Here is a 17,440-nt window from a genome sequence, read left to right as displayed (position 1 = left end):
CTGTGTTTAAGCCACCTCAGTTCTTCAAGTCTCCGTTTTTCTGACATTGAAGCCCAGTTAGCTGTTCTTAGGCTTTGAGAACATTATTTGCATGCAAATAAAGCTTTTTTTCTCCCAGCAAATTCTCATTACCACAACATGCCTGTAATAAAATCTGCCTAAATTAAAGATTTATGCATTTTATTTTATTAAGCTATTCAAACATTTCCACAATTAAACTGAAATGAAAAGAAATTTGACAATGATTTTTTTTATTTTTTTTTATTTTTTTGTGCATTATTGTAATACTAATACTAATAGCCTATAACTAGTTAAAAAAAAAAAAGTTTGTCAAGACAAACTTTGAAGTTGGCTTTAGAAAGCTAAAACAAAGTTAGACAAGTTTTAAAATCTATAAGTTTGAAGTAGTTTGAAGTTTAAAATATTTTTAAAGATTAGATAGATTCTAGGGTACTCAGAGTGGTTGGTAGGGTGTTGCTACGCGGTTGCTAAGGTAATTTACTAATACAATAATATTTTTCAAATTTAATAATAAATAATGATTTTCAGAAGAGACTCTCTTTTGATTTGCCAAGCTACATTATTTTAATAAAAAAATGCAGTAATTGCAGTAATATTATTACAATTTATAAAAACAGTAGCCTATATTTTAAAATGTAATTTAAAATATAATTTTCAGCAGCCACTACTTCAGTCTTCGGTGTCACATGATCCCTCAGAAATCATAATAATATGCATATTTCCTGCTCACAAAACTTTTAGTAATATATATAAAAAAGAATGTATAATAATGAAAAGGCATCTGTTTTTTTTTTTTTTAAAGCGGAACTTAACTACTTATTGTCTTTTCATTTTATTGTGAGTGGATGGTCTGGACATGTTCTTAGATTTTGTGATATTCACTCCCATCAAAATCAGGCTTGAACTGGGAGCAAATGGATAGTTCAATCTTCAGCCACTTATATCATTCAATTAAATGTGCTTGGTTCAATGCAGGGGAGGCTTGACTAAAATGGGGGCGTATTGATTTTCCTAATGGCCGTTTTGATGCTGTTACATGCCATTTGTTTTACACTGCAGCTGTGAGAGTGTGGTGACCATGGGAACCAGGGGAGGAGAGCGCGCATAGCTGATGTCATAGTCCTGCACCTGTCCCACTTACTCATTCACACAAAACAGAGGGAGAGAAAGAAGGAAGAGAGCCACTGCCCACACTACGACCCTTAACACGCTTACCGACAGACAACTGCACATTTCTCATGTTAGCTCTGACCTAAAACAACGTGGGCAGCATTGTTCCCATGTAATTAGTCCCTGTGTGGAAGCTTGGGAAAGATGTGCTTACACAGTTGTTTAAAGCAGAGATTAGTGTTAAAATGCTATGAAAGGTGCCTCTGCTGCTGCTTCACATACATCTGTTTGCTTTGACATTATACTAAGGCATCTTGATCCTGCAGATTTTCCCTCAAAGAAGTATAGTTTTTGTTTAAATCATTGCAAGCTCAGAGCAACAAGTTCCCATAAGGTGAACAGATATTTTGTACGTAAAACAGTTTAGACCTGCTATAGTTATAAAAAAAAAAAAAAAAACGGTAACACTTTAGAATAGGTAACACCTATAAGTTGCTTATTAGCATGCATGTTACTAGAATATTAGCCATGTATTAGTGCTAATTAAGAACATATTAATGCCTTATTCTACTTGACCTTATTCTAAATCACTAATCTTACCCAATATCTTAACTTAACAACTACCTTACTAACTATTAATAAGCAGTAAATTAAGAATTTATTGAAAGAAATGTCATAGTTAATAGTTAACAAGTTTACCAAAAACCTTAATGTGTCCTTGGATAAGTCGCTGAAGTTGCTATACTGTGCCATATGCAATATGTATCTGCAGATTTCTGGCGAATCTTATCAGCCATAAAGGCTATAAAAACTATAAGCCACTGTGGTGCTGTGAAATGAAAATTATGGTGCGGTCACATTTTAATCTAGACATTTTAGCTGGAATCCATGTGAGCAGGATTTTCATGTGAAGGCGAAGGATTTTCTCATGCACATTTTACAACAGGTTCACTTTGGTCTAATATACTATTGACAATAGGCTACGCAATGGACATTTTTCCCGCAAAACTTTTGCTAATGTGGCCACAACTTTATTTTATTCCAAACTAAACAGCTTTCGGTTGCACTTTATTTTACAGTACGTGTACTAACATGTACTTATAGTGTACTTACAGTGTATTGTCTAAGAACTATCTAAGAAAGTTCTGGTAATACAAGGTAACTACATGAGGTAGGGTTAGGTTTAGGGGTAGGTTCAGGGTTAGTTCTAGTTATTACATAGTTATTGTAATTACTATAATAAGTACATAGTATGTGCATGGGGAACAGGACTGTAAAATAATGTGCTACCCAGCTTTCTGATTGTGATGAGCAATGTAATTACTCATTACTTATCAAAGATAGCTTATAATACAGCATGATCATTGCACAGTGTGTATGCTGCTACGATCCACGTTTTCTGACCAACCAATAAAACTGCAACATGAAATCAACGTGACGGTGCAAAAACATAAAACTGCTTACTTCAAGCTCTTATGCCTTCCTCTTTCACCTCTTCCACTTTTTTCAGCACGCACACACACACACACCCACAAACAACGACTGCTAAAGTGTTTTATCATGCTCTTTTTGTTTACCATTAGCGCCTGCTGATGACGTTTTATTATTCTATAGGAACGTGCATCGTAGTGTACAAGTCAATAGATGTCATCATTGTACAGTCTACACACACATCGTAGCCAAGTTTATTAGATCCACAGTGTGACATGCAGTGATCTTATAGGATTGCTAAAATTGTGCAGTGTGTTTTGCCTTTTAGGTGTTGAGTAATAGTATGTCTTGGGCCTATATTTAGTACGAGGAAAATACTTAAATATTGTTAAAATTAGATTGTCTAAGATTTTTACTCAAAGTTGTATTGGAATTGGAGTTGTAATAAGTAAAGAGTGTATATGTAATTTTACTCAAATATAGTTTTAAGGTTCTTTTTACACCTCTGCACAAGAGTTGGTAACATCATACAATTGTATAGGTAAACAATAGAAAGTGTTCTTGTGTAACGGAGGCCAGCTGAGCTGATAAGAGCTGCACAGGTAAACCTCACTCCCAGTGACCTGGGTTCTCGGAAAACAAGAATGAGGAGAGGAATCAGGAGGGGTTACATTGGTGCCATGACCCGGATGGGAATGAGATTTAGGAGGTGAGTGTAACAGCGGCCAGCTGGAAAGATTATTCAGGTAAACCTAACTCCCCTGATCTCAAAAGGTGCACTAGCGGCTGATGTCAAAGGCTGCGGTCTTTAGCATCCTTGTTAGCATGCCCGCCCCGATGCCGGCAACTCAGGTTTGAATTGCGCTCGAACAAGAACGAGGGAAGAAGAACAAAAGGGGTTATGCTTGCTATTGGTTGAATATCATGAACAAAAAAAATATAGAATGCAAAAAACATGTGAATGGCCTCAATACTTTATCACTACATGGGTTCCAAAAAAGCACAGTTATATTTGATGACGTGTTGGAACGGTTCAAGTGGAAATGCAAATAGAATAATTTGGCCAGATGGTGGAAAAATGCAAGATGGTGTAGAAAAATAATAACTTTAACTTTAAAACACAGTGCTCATGTGTGTGATGCTGAAAAAGCAGCAAGATGTGTGCAAAGACTTCCATCTAAAACATGTTTACCGATAGAAAACAATTGAAAATTGTACACAAGAAGGTGTTTTGTGTGAACTGGCCCTTACAATATGAATGAATATCTTAAATTCCACAGAGCAGGAAGCATAAACTGTTTATTGTAGGTAATTCCAAAGCTGTCTGCCCTTGGCATGTACCCTCTGCAAAAATGGAGCATGCGAGTCAGCTGTGCTTTTGGATAATTTGTTGGCCGAGGGTGACCACGGTAATATAAAATCTTAATTTCACACTCATTAGGCGGGAATGAAAACTCATACATATCGAATTTACCGAGATATATTGTGAGATGCTGAGAAAATTTCAGCTGTGGGAACTTCAGTTTTATGGTTTAGGAAATTTCGCTCTTTATGTATAGTCATATGAAAGATGTAGTGTAGCATACGCATCTTATGCAGAGATATATGGATACATTAATAGTATTAGGGATGTGGCTAATGAAGGTTTTTCTTCTTTAGGAGCTGGTGGTGTTCAAAATGTTCAAACTTAAATGGGAAGCAATCCTCATATGTATGTCTTACCTACACATTTTTAATCATGAATTCTGTATAATGTTGAAAATAATTAATTTATATGCCAAAATAGCTATGGCACACTTTGATGTGTCATTCATTTGCCGATATGAGCAGACCCCAGTGAAGAGGCAGGCGTACAAAGTTTCCTATAACACAGCTGAACTGACATTTGCCAAGTATAATGAAATAAAAATCATTTTAATTTGCCTGGCATGTGCAATGCTTACATGTTTCTGCATGGTAAGAGAGACAAATGGGAGCATGGTGCGATCATATGAAGAATGTCAACATGTGTATTTCTCCTTCACCCACAGGGTCTGAGCGATCGCCCCCCGTCCTGCAGATGTAATGTAAAGTGCTGACAGCTGTGGCCAATATGCAGAAAGTGTGTGTGAGAGCGCTCTAACCAAGCAAGAAACCCAATATCTCTGTGAAATGGCCAGTGGATTAAGAACGTTTGATAAGCCTTCAGACATTTCTATTTGCTTAAGAGCATGTGGGAAAAGGCATTTAAGTGGACCGTGGGTGACCAATGAACTGAAGAAATAAGAAACTGAAGTTTTCCACAGTTTTTTCACTAAATAAATTAATTGAAGTGTGGCTAGGTTGGTTTGAGTTACAATAGTGTAAAGCAGGTTGTTTTGGAGAATGCCTTTTAATTAATTTATGCCTTATTTTAATTTAATCAGATCTGATTTATTAATATTTTAATACATACATACATACATATATATGTTGGCGAGTCATCTTCTGTGTGAAAGCAACCACGTCCAGGGATTGATTCCGGCATTGAACCCGTGTCGGGGACCTAATAACATTGCCGGGTTCAACCCAGGACGAGTGCTGTGTGAACAAAAGCCAGATTTAATGCCATGTCGAAGTGATGACGCACATTATTGCGTGACTCTTTTACCGGCTTTTTTGAAGGAAGATCAGCGTTCACAACAAAAAAATATGTGCAAACTGTAATGAAGCAGAGATCACTTTCTGCGCTGAGAGCCGAGATCGTTCGCTTGCTTCAGTGAAAGTACAACGTTCCTAATGTTTTCCACACGTACATTACACGTCACGCCCTGATGTCACGTGTCGTTACGGAATCTTTATGGGTTGTGTGTGAAAGCACGCAAATATCCCGGGTAATCACTTGCAGTGTGAAAGTGCAAAATCTAGCGACCCGGGAACAATTGCCGGAACACTTTACCCGTGTATTTGCCGGAATGGCAGTGTGAAATGGGCTTAAGAGTATTCCAGGAACAGACATGGTCAACAATCTGCAAACATAATCCAGTGAGCAAGGCAAAGGAGTATCCAAATAAGTGTAAGGCGATGATAGTAGTTTTTTCTTTTGCACTAATTAGTGGAATGAAGTAGTGTGTTGTACCTTGTTGTGGTTGTACCTTAAAACGTTTATATCACCTGGGGTTTTAGGGCTTGTTTCTTCTTAGTGTGGACTTAGGAATCCTGCATCACATTGTTGTAACGTGTGTTGTATGGAATCGGGTTTACGATGTGGCATTTCCTTGTACCGCGAGCTGTATAAACTGGAAGATTTTTTTATTATTATTATGGCTTTGTTCTACTATTTAGTGACTAGGTTGGTCATTACAAGTCTGTTTTTATTTGTTTTAGTTAAAAACATAAGGGGAGGGCACAAAGAACATTTGTACCCAGAACATTTGTACCAGGAACTTTTTCCCCCCCAGACCTGTTGCTTTCTGCGTTTCCACTGCGATGTAAAGTACCGGGAAGATTAGGCAAATAGACTAGTGATGTAGGTCTGCACGTGTTTCTCAATACAAAGTACTCTGATTTTGGATGTCCATCTTTGGTTGTGTGGACTTTGTGCATACGTCTCAGGAGTGTGATGTCCACAATGACGCAAATCCGGTACATCTGCAAACAGGTGTAACTTGTCTGTAACTTGACTCAGGAAGATCATCTGTGATGTGACTTGTTTCAGGGATGGCAGCACCAACATGACAGGGTGTTGTTATGGATGCCATTCTGCGAATGGGCACTGCAGTCGCTGCCATTTTGTTTGCCATTAATTGAGCGTTCTCTGTGTCATGTTCCACCGCAACACCCACCATGAACACAGAGCGGATGCACAGAAGAGCAAAATCCAAAAAATAACAGAAGAACGAGGACCGTCACGGGTTAATCGTGATTTTAAAGGTTCATTTACTCCATCACAGAAAAAGTCTATCAAAATAATGTCCAGTAAATCTGATTAATGAGTGATGGATAAAAACTCTCAAATAGAGTTCTCCATTGAACACGTGTCTTGTTTAAGGGCTAATCAAATTCTTGCAGTATGTCCATACCTGGCCAGTGTTTACCTGAGCAACTGCTGTATCCTTGAATGGCCGTGTACTCTGTTATGGGGCGAATGTGACGAGAGCCATTCGGATACATGTGCATGCTTTTATTATAAGACGTGGTCATTATACACATGGGTCAAACAGTGGCAAACGGGTACATTTCAGGCAAGACTAAGAGTATTCCAGGAACAGATATTGCTCAACGATTGGCAAACATAATCCAAAGAGCAAGGCAATGGAGTATCCAAATGAGCAAGCAATAATTCAGGCGAGGAACAAACACTATTCAAACAGTGGGCAAGACGAGAGGCATAATCAGTCCAGGGCAGGCAGAGATTAGGCAAGACAGGGAAAACAGGCAATAATCAGGACAAGGGTAATCTAGGCGAAGAACAAGACAAGAGCTATGAAAACAAGGAATGGTTCCATAATGTGCTATCAGCTAAGGATCAAAAACCCATAAACAATACTCACAGTCTGAGTTACTGTATATTATATAGTGTCTGTGATTGGTCTCAGGTGAGCATGTGATTAGCGAAATGGCAGATGGGAAATGTAGTCCAAGGTAGCGTGAAATATTGATGTCCGATTCGTGAACGAATCGTTCAATTTAACCGGTTCTTCTAAGTGAACCGGCTGAACCAGTTCACCAAATCGAACTGAATCATTTGAAATGGTTCACGTCTCCAATAAGCATTAATCCACAAATTACTTAAACTGTTAACTTTTTTAATGTGAGTGACACTCCCTCTGAGTCAGAATAAATCAATATCCCGTAGTAATTCATGTACTCAAACATTACACTGACTGAACTGCTGTGAAGACCGAACTGAAGATGAACACCAAGCCGAGCCAGATAATGAACGAATACGCCCACTGCTGGAGCAGTTCTCGTTCTCGAGTCAAGAACCGGTTGCATTGGAAAGCTTGATAAAATAACTATATTTTATTTTGCTTTTTTTTTTTTTTAAGATGAATGTTTCTCTGTATATTGTGGATAATGTATAGGCCAAAGGGGTTTTCATAGAAGTTGGACAATAATTAAGACTCTTGTTTAATAGGAATAAGGGATGATTTATGAAATATCTGTACTGTAATATAGTTAATGATGACACATTCACAAATTGCGTTTGTAGTAAACAGAACATGAACACGAGTAGAGCAGCTGATGAAACTGAACTGCAGCACGTGCCGGTTAGAGCGATTCTCGTTCTCGAGTCAAGAACCGGTTGCATTGGTTTTCGGATCATCAGTACACTGAACCGAAAACCATTTCTTTCGGACGCGTCCGATTCGAGAGCCAAGGAGCTGATGATACTGCGCATGTGTGATTCAGCGTAAAGCAGACTGACACACAGAGCGTCTGAACCAAACTGATTCTTTTGGTGATTGATTCTGAACTGATTCTGTGCTAATGTTATGAGCGCGGGTAAACCAAGGGCTTGGATGAAGGGCAGTCTGGCGAAACGTAAGTTAATTTAATAAAAAATACATCGCAATGGATTATGTATAGAAAGTGGATCATGGTTTCTGCGCTGATGACACCTAATTTATTTACTTTATATCTTCAAGACTTAGATCCTTGTATGCACATTATTGCTGTTACTGTATTTGGGTGCGTTGTTGCAAAACTCAAATGTAAACTTTTCATGGTTATGAGGTTTTTAACTGACTAAAGTTATGATAAATGACTTCGGTTCCCAGAAAAGAATCGAACTTCCCATCATTAGCGTGAAACAGTCTGTCAATGTGAGAGTCAATATGATGGAAGGGCAACCTCTGGGGGCAATCGGACCGAAGGCCACAGACCGGATACCTGACAAATATGCTTATTTGGTGCTCAGTCATTATCCACTATTATTGGTGCCCAATTATTAATGATAATTTGTTATGTTAATTTTGGAAACCGCTGTTGCTAGTTAACATTTTTGTAAAAAACTGAGACTTTTTTTTTTTTTTCAGCATTTTTTGATGAATATAAAGTTCACTAAACAGCATTTTTTTAATGGAAGTCTTATGTAATATTATAACTGTTATTAATCTATTTAATGCATCCTTACTGAATAATAATCTTTATTTCTTAAAAAATATATATATTTTTTTTAATAGTAGTGTATTACTGTATCCACAAAATATGAAACAACAAAACTGATAATAAAGAGTAATGTTTCTTGAGCAAAAAACAGTGTATTAAAATTACTTCTTAAGGATTGTGTCATTTTTATGAATTATATATATTTTTTAATATAAATAATAATAAACCAATAGATCACCAGATCTGCAGGCTGTTTTATGTAGTGCAGTTAAAAATCTCATGGCATTAGTTCATGGTAGATTCCATGGATTAATGTTGCATATGCTGTCAGTGCCACTGTGTCAAGTTGTCTTGCCAAAAGTTAGTTTGGGAAAAGGGGAGGAGAAATGCCTAATCCAGAGTGACCCTGCCAAACCCCAAACCTTAAATGTGCTTGGGACACTGCAGGACAAACTCTGAGATGCTCAGCAAAGACCGGCAGAATAGACAGTCTACTTGACTAATTTAACACCTATTTACATTCAGAAGATGCTGAATGACTTTTAAATAATGTCACTGTACTGATGCGCCTTTTTTCTGCCTTGGCTTCTTCTACAGAAATTTACAATTAAGGCAGCACCTGTTGCTTTGAATCTACAGCAAGGACACTGAATATCATATACCACTGAAACGCAGGAAATCAAGTTCTTTGCTCTGAAGCAGGTGGACTCGAGATGTCTACGGGTTCGGTGAGTGATCCTGAAGATCTCCAGGAGCTGTCAATCACTCACATGGACACACACTCTCTAGAAGACTCAGAAGACGAGTTTAGTATCAATGACAGTCTGAAAGCAAAGACCAAACCTCGAGTTGCTGCCAACAACAACAAGCAACAAATGAAGATGGGAAAGGATGGCAGACAGTCTCAGAGAAACGCTGCTAACGCCAGAGAGAGGGCACGCATGAGGGTTCTGAGTAAAGCATTCTCGCGGCTGAAGACCAGCCTGCCGTGGGTACCGGCAGACACCAAACTGTCAAAGCTGGACACGCTGCGTCTGGCATCCAGCTACATTTCTCACCTCAGACAGCTCTTGCAGGAGGACAGATACGAGAACAGCTTTGTGCACCCTGTAAACTTGGTATGAGTGAGTGTTGTTGAGTTTGTCCCAGGAATTTATACACTTACATCTGGTCAAGAAGATTTATTGCTCAGCATTATTTGTAAAATGCATCATTTATATTACATTTTAAAACATATAAAATGTATATTACAAACAAAAAGTTATTGTAATTGTAACATATAATAGTATCATATTTATTTATTTAAAGTACTGCAGTATTACTACTAGATACCATTACTGTACCATGGTATAATGCTAAAGAAATTTATTTGTTTTCAAACATACCTCAATTATGAATATACCTGAATAAGAATTATATATATATATATATATATATATATATATATATATATATATATATATATATATATATATATATATATAAATATACAAAAATAAAAATATATTCTGTATTAAATAACAATAATATAATACTTAAGTATATACAAAAATACTCATAAATAATATTAATTATTTAATAATTAATATGAATAACATAATATAAATAATATTTGTTTTTCATATATATATATATATATATATATATATATATATATATATATATATATATATATATATATATATATACACACACACACACACACACACACACACACACACATATATATATATATATTTTACAGATTATTTTACTCAACAGTTCATATGATAGATTAAATATTAATGTGAATAGTAACACTTTATTTGAAGGTGTCCTTGTCCTTGTCTGTCCATACCATGATAATAACAATTAATTATGCATAATTACATGCAAGTAAACCTAAACCAAATCATAATTCTAAACCTCACCACATAATAACTACATGTATTTAAATGATACTGCTTAATACTTAAATGTATAATGTCATTTTATTCATCATAAATCATTTGTCTTGTTAAACTGAAGTATATTTGTTCATATATATATATATATATATATATATATATATATATATATATATATATATATATATATATTTTATTAGGCTATCAATCATATAATGTTTAATAAAATAAATCCTATAAATATTTAAAGATGTAGTAATACTTTACAGTACACTAAGCATTACCTGTGTTCACATCCGCATCTTATGGCAATCTACCAGCAATGTGTGGTTGACTTTTTTATTCTTTTCCACAGACCTGGCCTTTTGTGGTCTCAGCGAGATCAGAGGACACCAAAGACATTTCAGCAGCGGTCAGACTATGTGGAGCTACAGCATAAACATCTGGCACCTCTCTGTCTTTTCTCTCTCTCTCTCTCTCTTTTACTGTCTGTACTCATGCACTTCCTTTGAACTTACATCAATGGACATGATGCAATGAATGCAACAGCATGTGGAACTACAATTTAAACACAAGTCAATGCACACAAATCTGTCTTTATATAGCCTGATGTTTTTTTATGTTCATTCTAGCAAACAAAAACAGATATAACTATATGTGTTGAAATATTGGAAATGATGTCTGTATTTAGCTTAAAACCAGCTCTTGTAAAAAAGAACATCTTGCATAGCCAGGGAAGCACTCTTATTGTTTTAAGGAACTTGTAATTTTCTACTCATCCAACAGTCATTTAAAAATACATTTTATTTTTCAACTGAGCAGCAATATGACCTGTGTAATTAAGGCTAGATGGAACAGAACAAAAATTATTCTTGATATCTTGACATTTGTCCACATATGTTATACTCCAAAGTATGTTTAAGTTAATGAATGTGATATTTGTGGCTTGTTCTATCTTTTCTTTTAATGTGCTTTACATTATAACTGAATGAATTTATCACTGAATGAAGGCCTAGGCCACTTCACAATCTTGATACATAATAATTTTGGACCACCCAGCTAACAAAAACGTATTTCTAAGACCATTTAATTGCAAATATTCTCATTAATGTTAAAACATTAAGTGAACATTCCATTTTATAACTTTGCATAAATATGCATTTCCTATTATGGCAATGCTACTTTTGAATGATTCTTTTAAATCAATATCTGAAACTAGTCAGAAGTAACATTTTTAAACAGCTAGATAACATCTAACAAAAGCATTCCATGAACGATATGCTACCATTTTGGAAACGTCATTAAAGTCCACATACATCTGAATGAATCTTTAAAGCTTGTTCATAATTTTGAGAGAACCATGCCAAAACATTCAAAGCTAAAGTTCTGAGAATGTTCCGTGTTCGCTGGACTCTGTCACTTGAACAAATGCAGGCCTGTCTCATGTATTGTGTTGAAACATAGGCTATGTTTGTCTCAGCTGATTTAGTTTGTGAGATCTATAGGCCCTATTACACATAAATGCCACTTATTTTCTTAGGAGGAATTCTTTAATAAATGTAAATATAGGCTCATAAATCCATAGGTACTGTGTTAACTTTCTGAATACGTAAACGGTTATAGCTCATTCATAAATAAGCTCAACATCTTGTGCGTCCATTTATCAAATGTTTAACAGTCTTTCAGAATGCCTCATGTTATCACCTTAAAGTTATCACCCAAGCGTACACAACTTAAAATAGGCTACTGTAATTGCAGAACCCCATATGTGTGAGCTTGTGCCCATGTGGACAATAGAATGTGTGCGGTTTGAAGAGGAAGACGACTTTTCATCACGTTTGTGGAGGATTGCAGCTGTCGAGCCGTTAGTTTCCCAGAACACTGAACGGGTCCCCTGAGGGAGTCTCACAGGAGATGAAGCACTCTGTCAGGCGAGGACAGCTCAGAAACGGCTCTCACGTTCTCCACCGCTGCTTCGGGATGACACTCTGGAGTTCACCGAGCTTAGAATGAGGAAAGCATTATCTGACTTCATAAACCACCGTGATTTGTCATCCTCTTCTAACCATTATAATACATCATTATACATACTATCAGAACGCAACTGGAATGTAGTATAGAATACCTAGTATTCAATAAGCGTGCATGTGCATTTCATGCATCATTCTTCCGATTTACAACAGTTTAAAATGTAAGACTAATAGACAAGGAAAATCTTAATTAATAGGCTAGTTCCATCTAGTGGTGACCGAGCTTTCTGGGGACATGATATAGTAGTTCTTAACCAGAGGCCAGGGGGTCAGTAGGTGCCTCAGTAACCAACTTATTAAACATATACATTTATCTAATACGGTGGCCGAGACAGCTCAACACGCTGCAACTTAAGAAAACACATGCAAATTGAAAAAAAAACATCAGCAAAAGAAGAAAACATCTTCATCAGTTTGACAACACAAGTGTTGCAAATCATCACAACACATGCATAGTATAACGAAACACGCTGCAAATCATCACGATACATGCAATTAACAAAAGCGCTGCAAATTGCTCTGACCACAATGGAAATGTTTCAAGGAGACCTCAAACAGTGTCGGACCCGACTTGGATTTGTTTATCGTGCAGTGGCTACTGGTCAGTGGAGTTGTTGGTGAACTGAAAGGTGAGTTTTTTATTATTATTATTATTTTTTTTTATTTTATTAGCCTAAATAAGCTGAATAATTACATGATTAAATGTAAAACGTTACTTACGATGGCTAACTTAAATATTCTCAAATAAATATAATTTCAAGGTTAATGAAAATAAATTTGCAATGCTTCATTAATTGTTTCTTAATGTGTATGTAGCTTATATTACAAATACGAAGAAAAAAATACAGCGTTCTAATTTGATTAGGACCATTTGTTATTGTGATTTTAAACGTTAGTAGATTTGTATATGGCCAGCAGAGGTCGCTATTGATCCACAACACGCCACAATCCGCCTCAGTCACAACAAACATTCATTTTTATTTAATTTTAACTTTGATGTTTTCCTAATTTACACTGAAAAATAAACGTTTTTTTTTAGTTAACTCTAACTTAGCAAACTGCCTTTCTGTAGCTTATTGGTGTGTGTTTGTATGGAGAGCAAAAATGTCCAGTAGATGTAATTAAATTCTTGAAATACTCTGTATATCCTTCCTTTTCTCAGGTGGAACACATTTTCATTAATATGGAGCTGTGTTTTCTGGGATTAACCCATAAGGAAGTCCAATATTTGGTGTACCAAAAACACATTTCAGAGACAAAATTTCCATGAACAGGAAGGAACTGTATGTCCAAAACAGTGCAGTTCACTGAGGCTTTCTTTGTAGTTTAACCAAAAGCACTTAATGCAAACCCATGGCGGGCCAAAATTCAGAGAACAGTCTTTGAGGATATGAAAGACACTCTGAGCTTATTTGTTATCTAATATCTATTCACTCAACAGCGAGAAGGAAGAAAATGTTAAAAGGGGCATATTACTTTGATTATCAGTTAAGCATCTGCTTTATTTTGGTTTCATTCAAAACATGTAGGTCATTTAATCTTGCGTCTTGTTAGCTTTATCTCAAGAATTTAAGGGGGAAAAATATAATTTGTAAAACAAATATCGCTAAACTGATGCATAATTGCAGGATAGGCCAAAATAATAATAATAATAATAATAATAACCCTTTACACATACACTTTATCTGTTTATGTAGATTAAAATACATATCTCCAAAGGGCTTCTTTTCTCATAATATTTTTCTCATGCACTGTGCACTATATTCTGATGGTTGTTACTGAATGGTTTGTCTGTATGTGTGTTCATATCATTTGCCTTATTTATAACATTTTATTCCTAAAAACATGGAGCGTTTTCTTGCTGTTTATATTATTTTAAATATATGGAGTGATATAAATGGATACCCAAAATCCCTTTTGTAAAAACACTTTACTCTAATATGTAATCAATATGAAACTTTAACCAAATGTTTAGATTTCTGTTCTAGAAATGTATTCAAATATGTGCAAATGTAATGCCTCGTTTGCATTTTAAATCATAACACAATACAAAACAATTGTCTTAAATGTACAGTAATGAATCGCCCTGTAAAGTATATTGATACTTACTAGTTAACATTTTTACCTTATTTTCCTACAGTGTGTTGCCTTCAGACAAATATGATGAAATATTGATTTGAGTTGGAATTATTTAATAATTTTACCTGCATATTATATTAGGCTTCCACTTTGAAATAAAAATGTATGAAAGTAATGTGCAATAATTCATTAGATTATAATGTTTAAAAATAAAAACAATGAAATATAATTGCTTGAAAACATTTTTCTTGTCTTTATATTAGTTTTGTAATGTATATATATATATATATATATATATATATATATATATATATATATATATATATATATATATATATATATATACATATTATGTTTGCATACAAACATAATCCAATTAAATTATATTAAAACGTTTAAAAGTAAAAAATGAGATTTAATCACCTGACAGACCTGATGGCATGATCGGCCAATCAGAAACCAGTATTCTAGAAAGCAGTATAATAAAATGCTGTATGTTTACACTGGCATATCAGACCCTGGCCACACTCTTTCTTTGAAGATGGCTTTCTTTTCACAGTGCCAAGTCACTACCCTGCGGTCAGTGTAATCCACAACTACATCCAATATGTAGCATCATGAAACACTGCAGACTGTGAGAAAGTTTGGTGGCGCGCTGAAGGTCACGGTGAATATTACAGGGTGGCTGATCTGCCTGGCTGGAGACTTCCTGCTGGGCTGGACGGGGGAGATGACACAGTTTTCTATTAGGCAGGTGATAGAGTTTCTGCACAAGAGCAAGGTGCTCTATCTCCCGAGAGAATGGAGCCTCTTTGTGGCTGGATGTGCTCACAGAGGAAGGTCAAACCAGGGAAGGGAGGGGTGATGAGGTTGAGCATTGACAAGAAAACATTTCATCAGATATTCCCCTCTTCCTATTGATTGTTTGCCCTCTCAGTCCTTTCTTTCTCTATTATTTGTGAAGTTCGAGGGGTGGTGTTGGCAACGTCCTTCAGTCTTTTTCTGCAATGGCCTGATTAGGAGTGTGATTCAGGATACTGATATTTCCTTGCGAGGTCTGCATTATTCTTTTCTTGCTGTTTACTAGAAAAGGGTGGGATCCGCAGCCATTGTGGACTGAACAAAAGGGTGAGCTCCTGAAGGGCATTGTTGGTCACAATGCCACACATTTTGCTATTCTCCAGGGCTAAGGTGTGTTTGGGAATAATGTCACCTGTGAAAAAGTTCCAAGTGTCAGTTATCACAACACGCAGATGGTACAAAATATAATAACCGATAGAACGGAAAAACAGTTCCAGTGCAGAACATAAACTATGCTGCACTGCACGCCATTCAGAACTGAATCGAGAATGATTTAAATTAAAGTTCAGTTATGGGATTTTGTTTTAATTTTAAATTAAGTACCAAACATGATGCAGAATTGTAATTCGGATTTGGTTTGAAATGTACTAAATAACATAATTTAAGTGTGATTTTTATATAAGATAAGTACAGTTTGACCAACTTTGAATGTTGGCTTAAAAAGTAAAAAATAAAAAATCTTGAACTTTGAAGGTTTTATAGATCTTAAAAGAAGACAGATAAGTATTTTTTACATGAAAAAATTCGCTCTTAAAGGGACAGTTAATCCAAAACTGAAAATTCTGTCGTACATTGCTCTGTTTTAAACCAGTTTCTTTTGTAGAACCCAGAAGATGATATATTGTGAAGATATGTCTGAATATTTAAAGATATTACAAATATTTTAAGATGTATTGAAGAACTGTTTTGTCCATACAGTTAAAGCTAAAGTTAAAGTTTTGCCTCTTTGTCGCCACCTCTGTTTAAAAACCTGCAATTGCAGCTGTTTGTGGAATTATCTTCATAGCACGGAAGAATCAAATGTTTTGAGGAGTATGTGTGTGTGGCAATCAGACAACACACCTGTGTGGATATCTACGGTACTTCGCAATCACAGATTCTAGCCTACGTCTTGTAATATATGACCCAAATAAGAGTTTTCACCATATATTGTAATCTGAACAAGTAACAAGTCTGACATGTTTGTTCTGACCAACTGAGTAAAAACTATGACTATGTGAATATAGTGTCCATAAGTAGAGCTGTAGTCAAGTCCGGCTTTGTCGAGTCCAAGTCAAGTCCAAGTCCAGGACTAGTCGAGACCGAGTCAAGACCGAGTCCAAAGAGGTTCGAGTCCAAGTCAAGTCCAAGTCCAAAAGTTTCGAGTCCAAGTCCAAGACCGAGTCCAAATGAAAGGAAAAAGGGTCCTCTTCAAGACCACATACTTAACTACTGATAATGTTTGTGATGCGAGAGAAAGCATATCTCCTATTCTAAGAAAATCATTTTACATTATTATTTGTAATGATCAAAAAGCATGTGCAAAGTAACAACTCTGTAGGACAGGGGTCTCCAAACTACATCCTGGATGGCCAATGTCCTGAAAAGTTTAGCTCCAACTGGCCTTAAAACACCTGGAAGATTAGTGTGTCTAGTAAGAGCTTGATTAGGTTCAAGTGTGTATAATTAGGGTTAAAGCTAACAGGGGCGTTAAACAAGATCCTGGGCCCTATGCATAGGCAGTCCTGATGGGCCCCCATGGCCCCCACCCATGAAAATATCCAGGTAAAAAATATATACTTCAGATTCATACTTTTCAAGGGCCCTCTCTTCCTTTGGGGCCCTGGTAATGAGTACTGGTTTTACCCCCAGTCCGACCCTGGGAGCTAAACTTGGATAAACAAACAAAGTTTGGAACTGTAAGGTCAAATAATTTTTATGTACTTTATTTTTTGTTGACATTATATCTGT

General features: G+C 36.0%; 1 protein-coding gene and 1 long non-coding RNA gene across 3 annotated transcripts in view; one reads left to right on the top strand and one right to left on the bottom strand.

Annotated features, from left to right (window-relative positions):
* Positions 1 to 17,440, bottom strand: part of LOC128013667 (uncharacterized) — a 189,216-nt gene that overhangs the window by 164,380 nt on the left and 7,396 nt on the right. The gene's annotated exons all lie outside the window — the stretch shown is intronic.
* On the top strand, positions 9,147 to 11,784 carry LOC128013665 (transcription factor 21). 2 transcript variants are annotated; one of them, XM_052596793.1, is made up of 2 exons: positions 9,147 to 9,758; positions 10,876 to 11,038. In XM_052596793.1, exon 1 carries the CDS (start codon positions 9,348 to 9,350, stop codon positions 9,756 to 9,758), a length of 411 nt encoding a protein of 136 aa, XP_052452753.1. In that variant the 5' UTR covers positions 9,147 to 9,347; the 3' UTR covers positions 10,876 to 11,038. The 2 variants fall into 2 exon arrangements, with proteins under 2 accessions (XP_052452753.1, XP_052452752.1); XM_052596792.1 differs by having other exon boundaries at positions 9,156 to 9,752; positions 10,876 to 11,784.

Source organism: Carassius gibelio, chromosome B24, assembly GCF_023724105.1.
Source record: "Carassius gibelio isolate Cgi1373 ecotype wild population from Czech Republic chromosome B24, carGib1.2-hapl.c, whole genome shotgun sequence".
Lineage (NCBI taxonomy): Eukaryota > Metazoa > Chordata > Actinopteri > Cypriniformes > Cyprinidae > Carassius > Carassius gibelio.
The sequence above is the reverse complement of the archived record's forward strand: the minus strand, read 5'-3'. Positions and strand labels throughout refer to the sequence as shown.

What these genes read in the sequence shown, in the direction of transcription:
- LOC128013665 (XM_052596792.1), top strand. Translation starts at nt 9,348, where the DNA reads ATGTCTACGGGTTCGGTGAGTGATCCTGAAGATCTCCAGGAGCTGTCA. An exon ending in TTGTGCACCCTGTAAACTTG is followed by an intron (nt 9,753 to 10,875) that starts GTATGAGTGAGT and finishes TCTTTTCCACAG; the next exon opens with ACCTGGCCTTTTGTGGTCTC.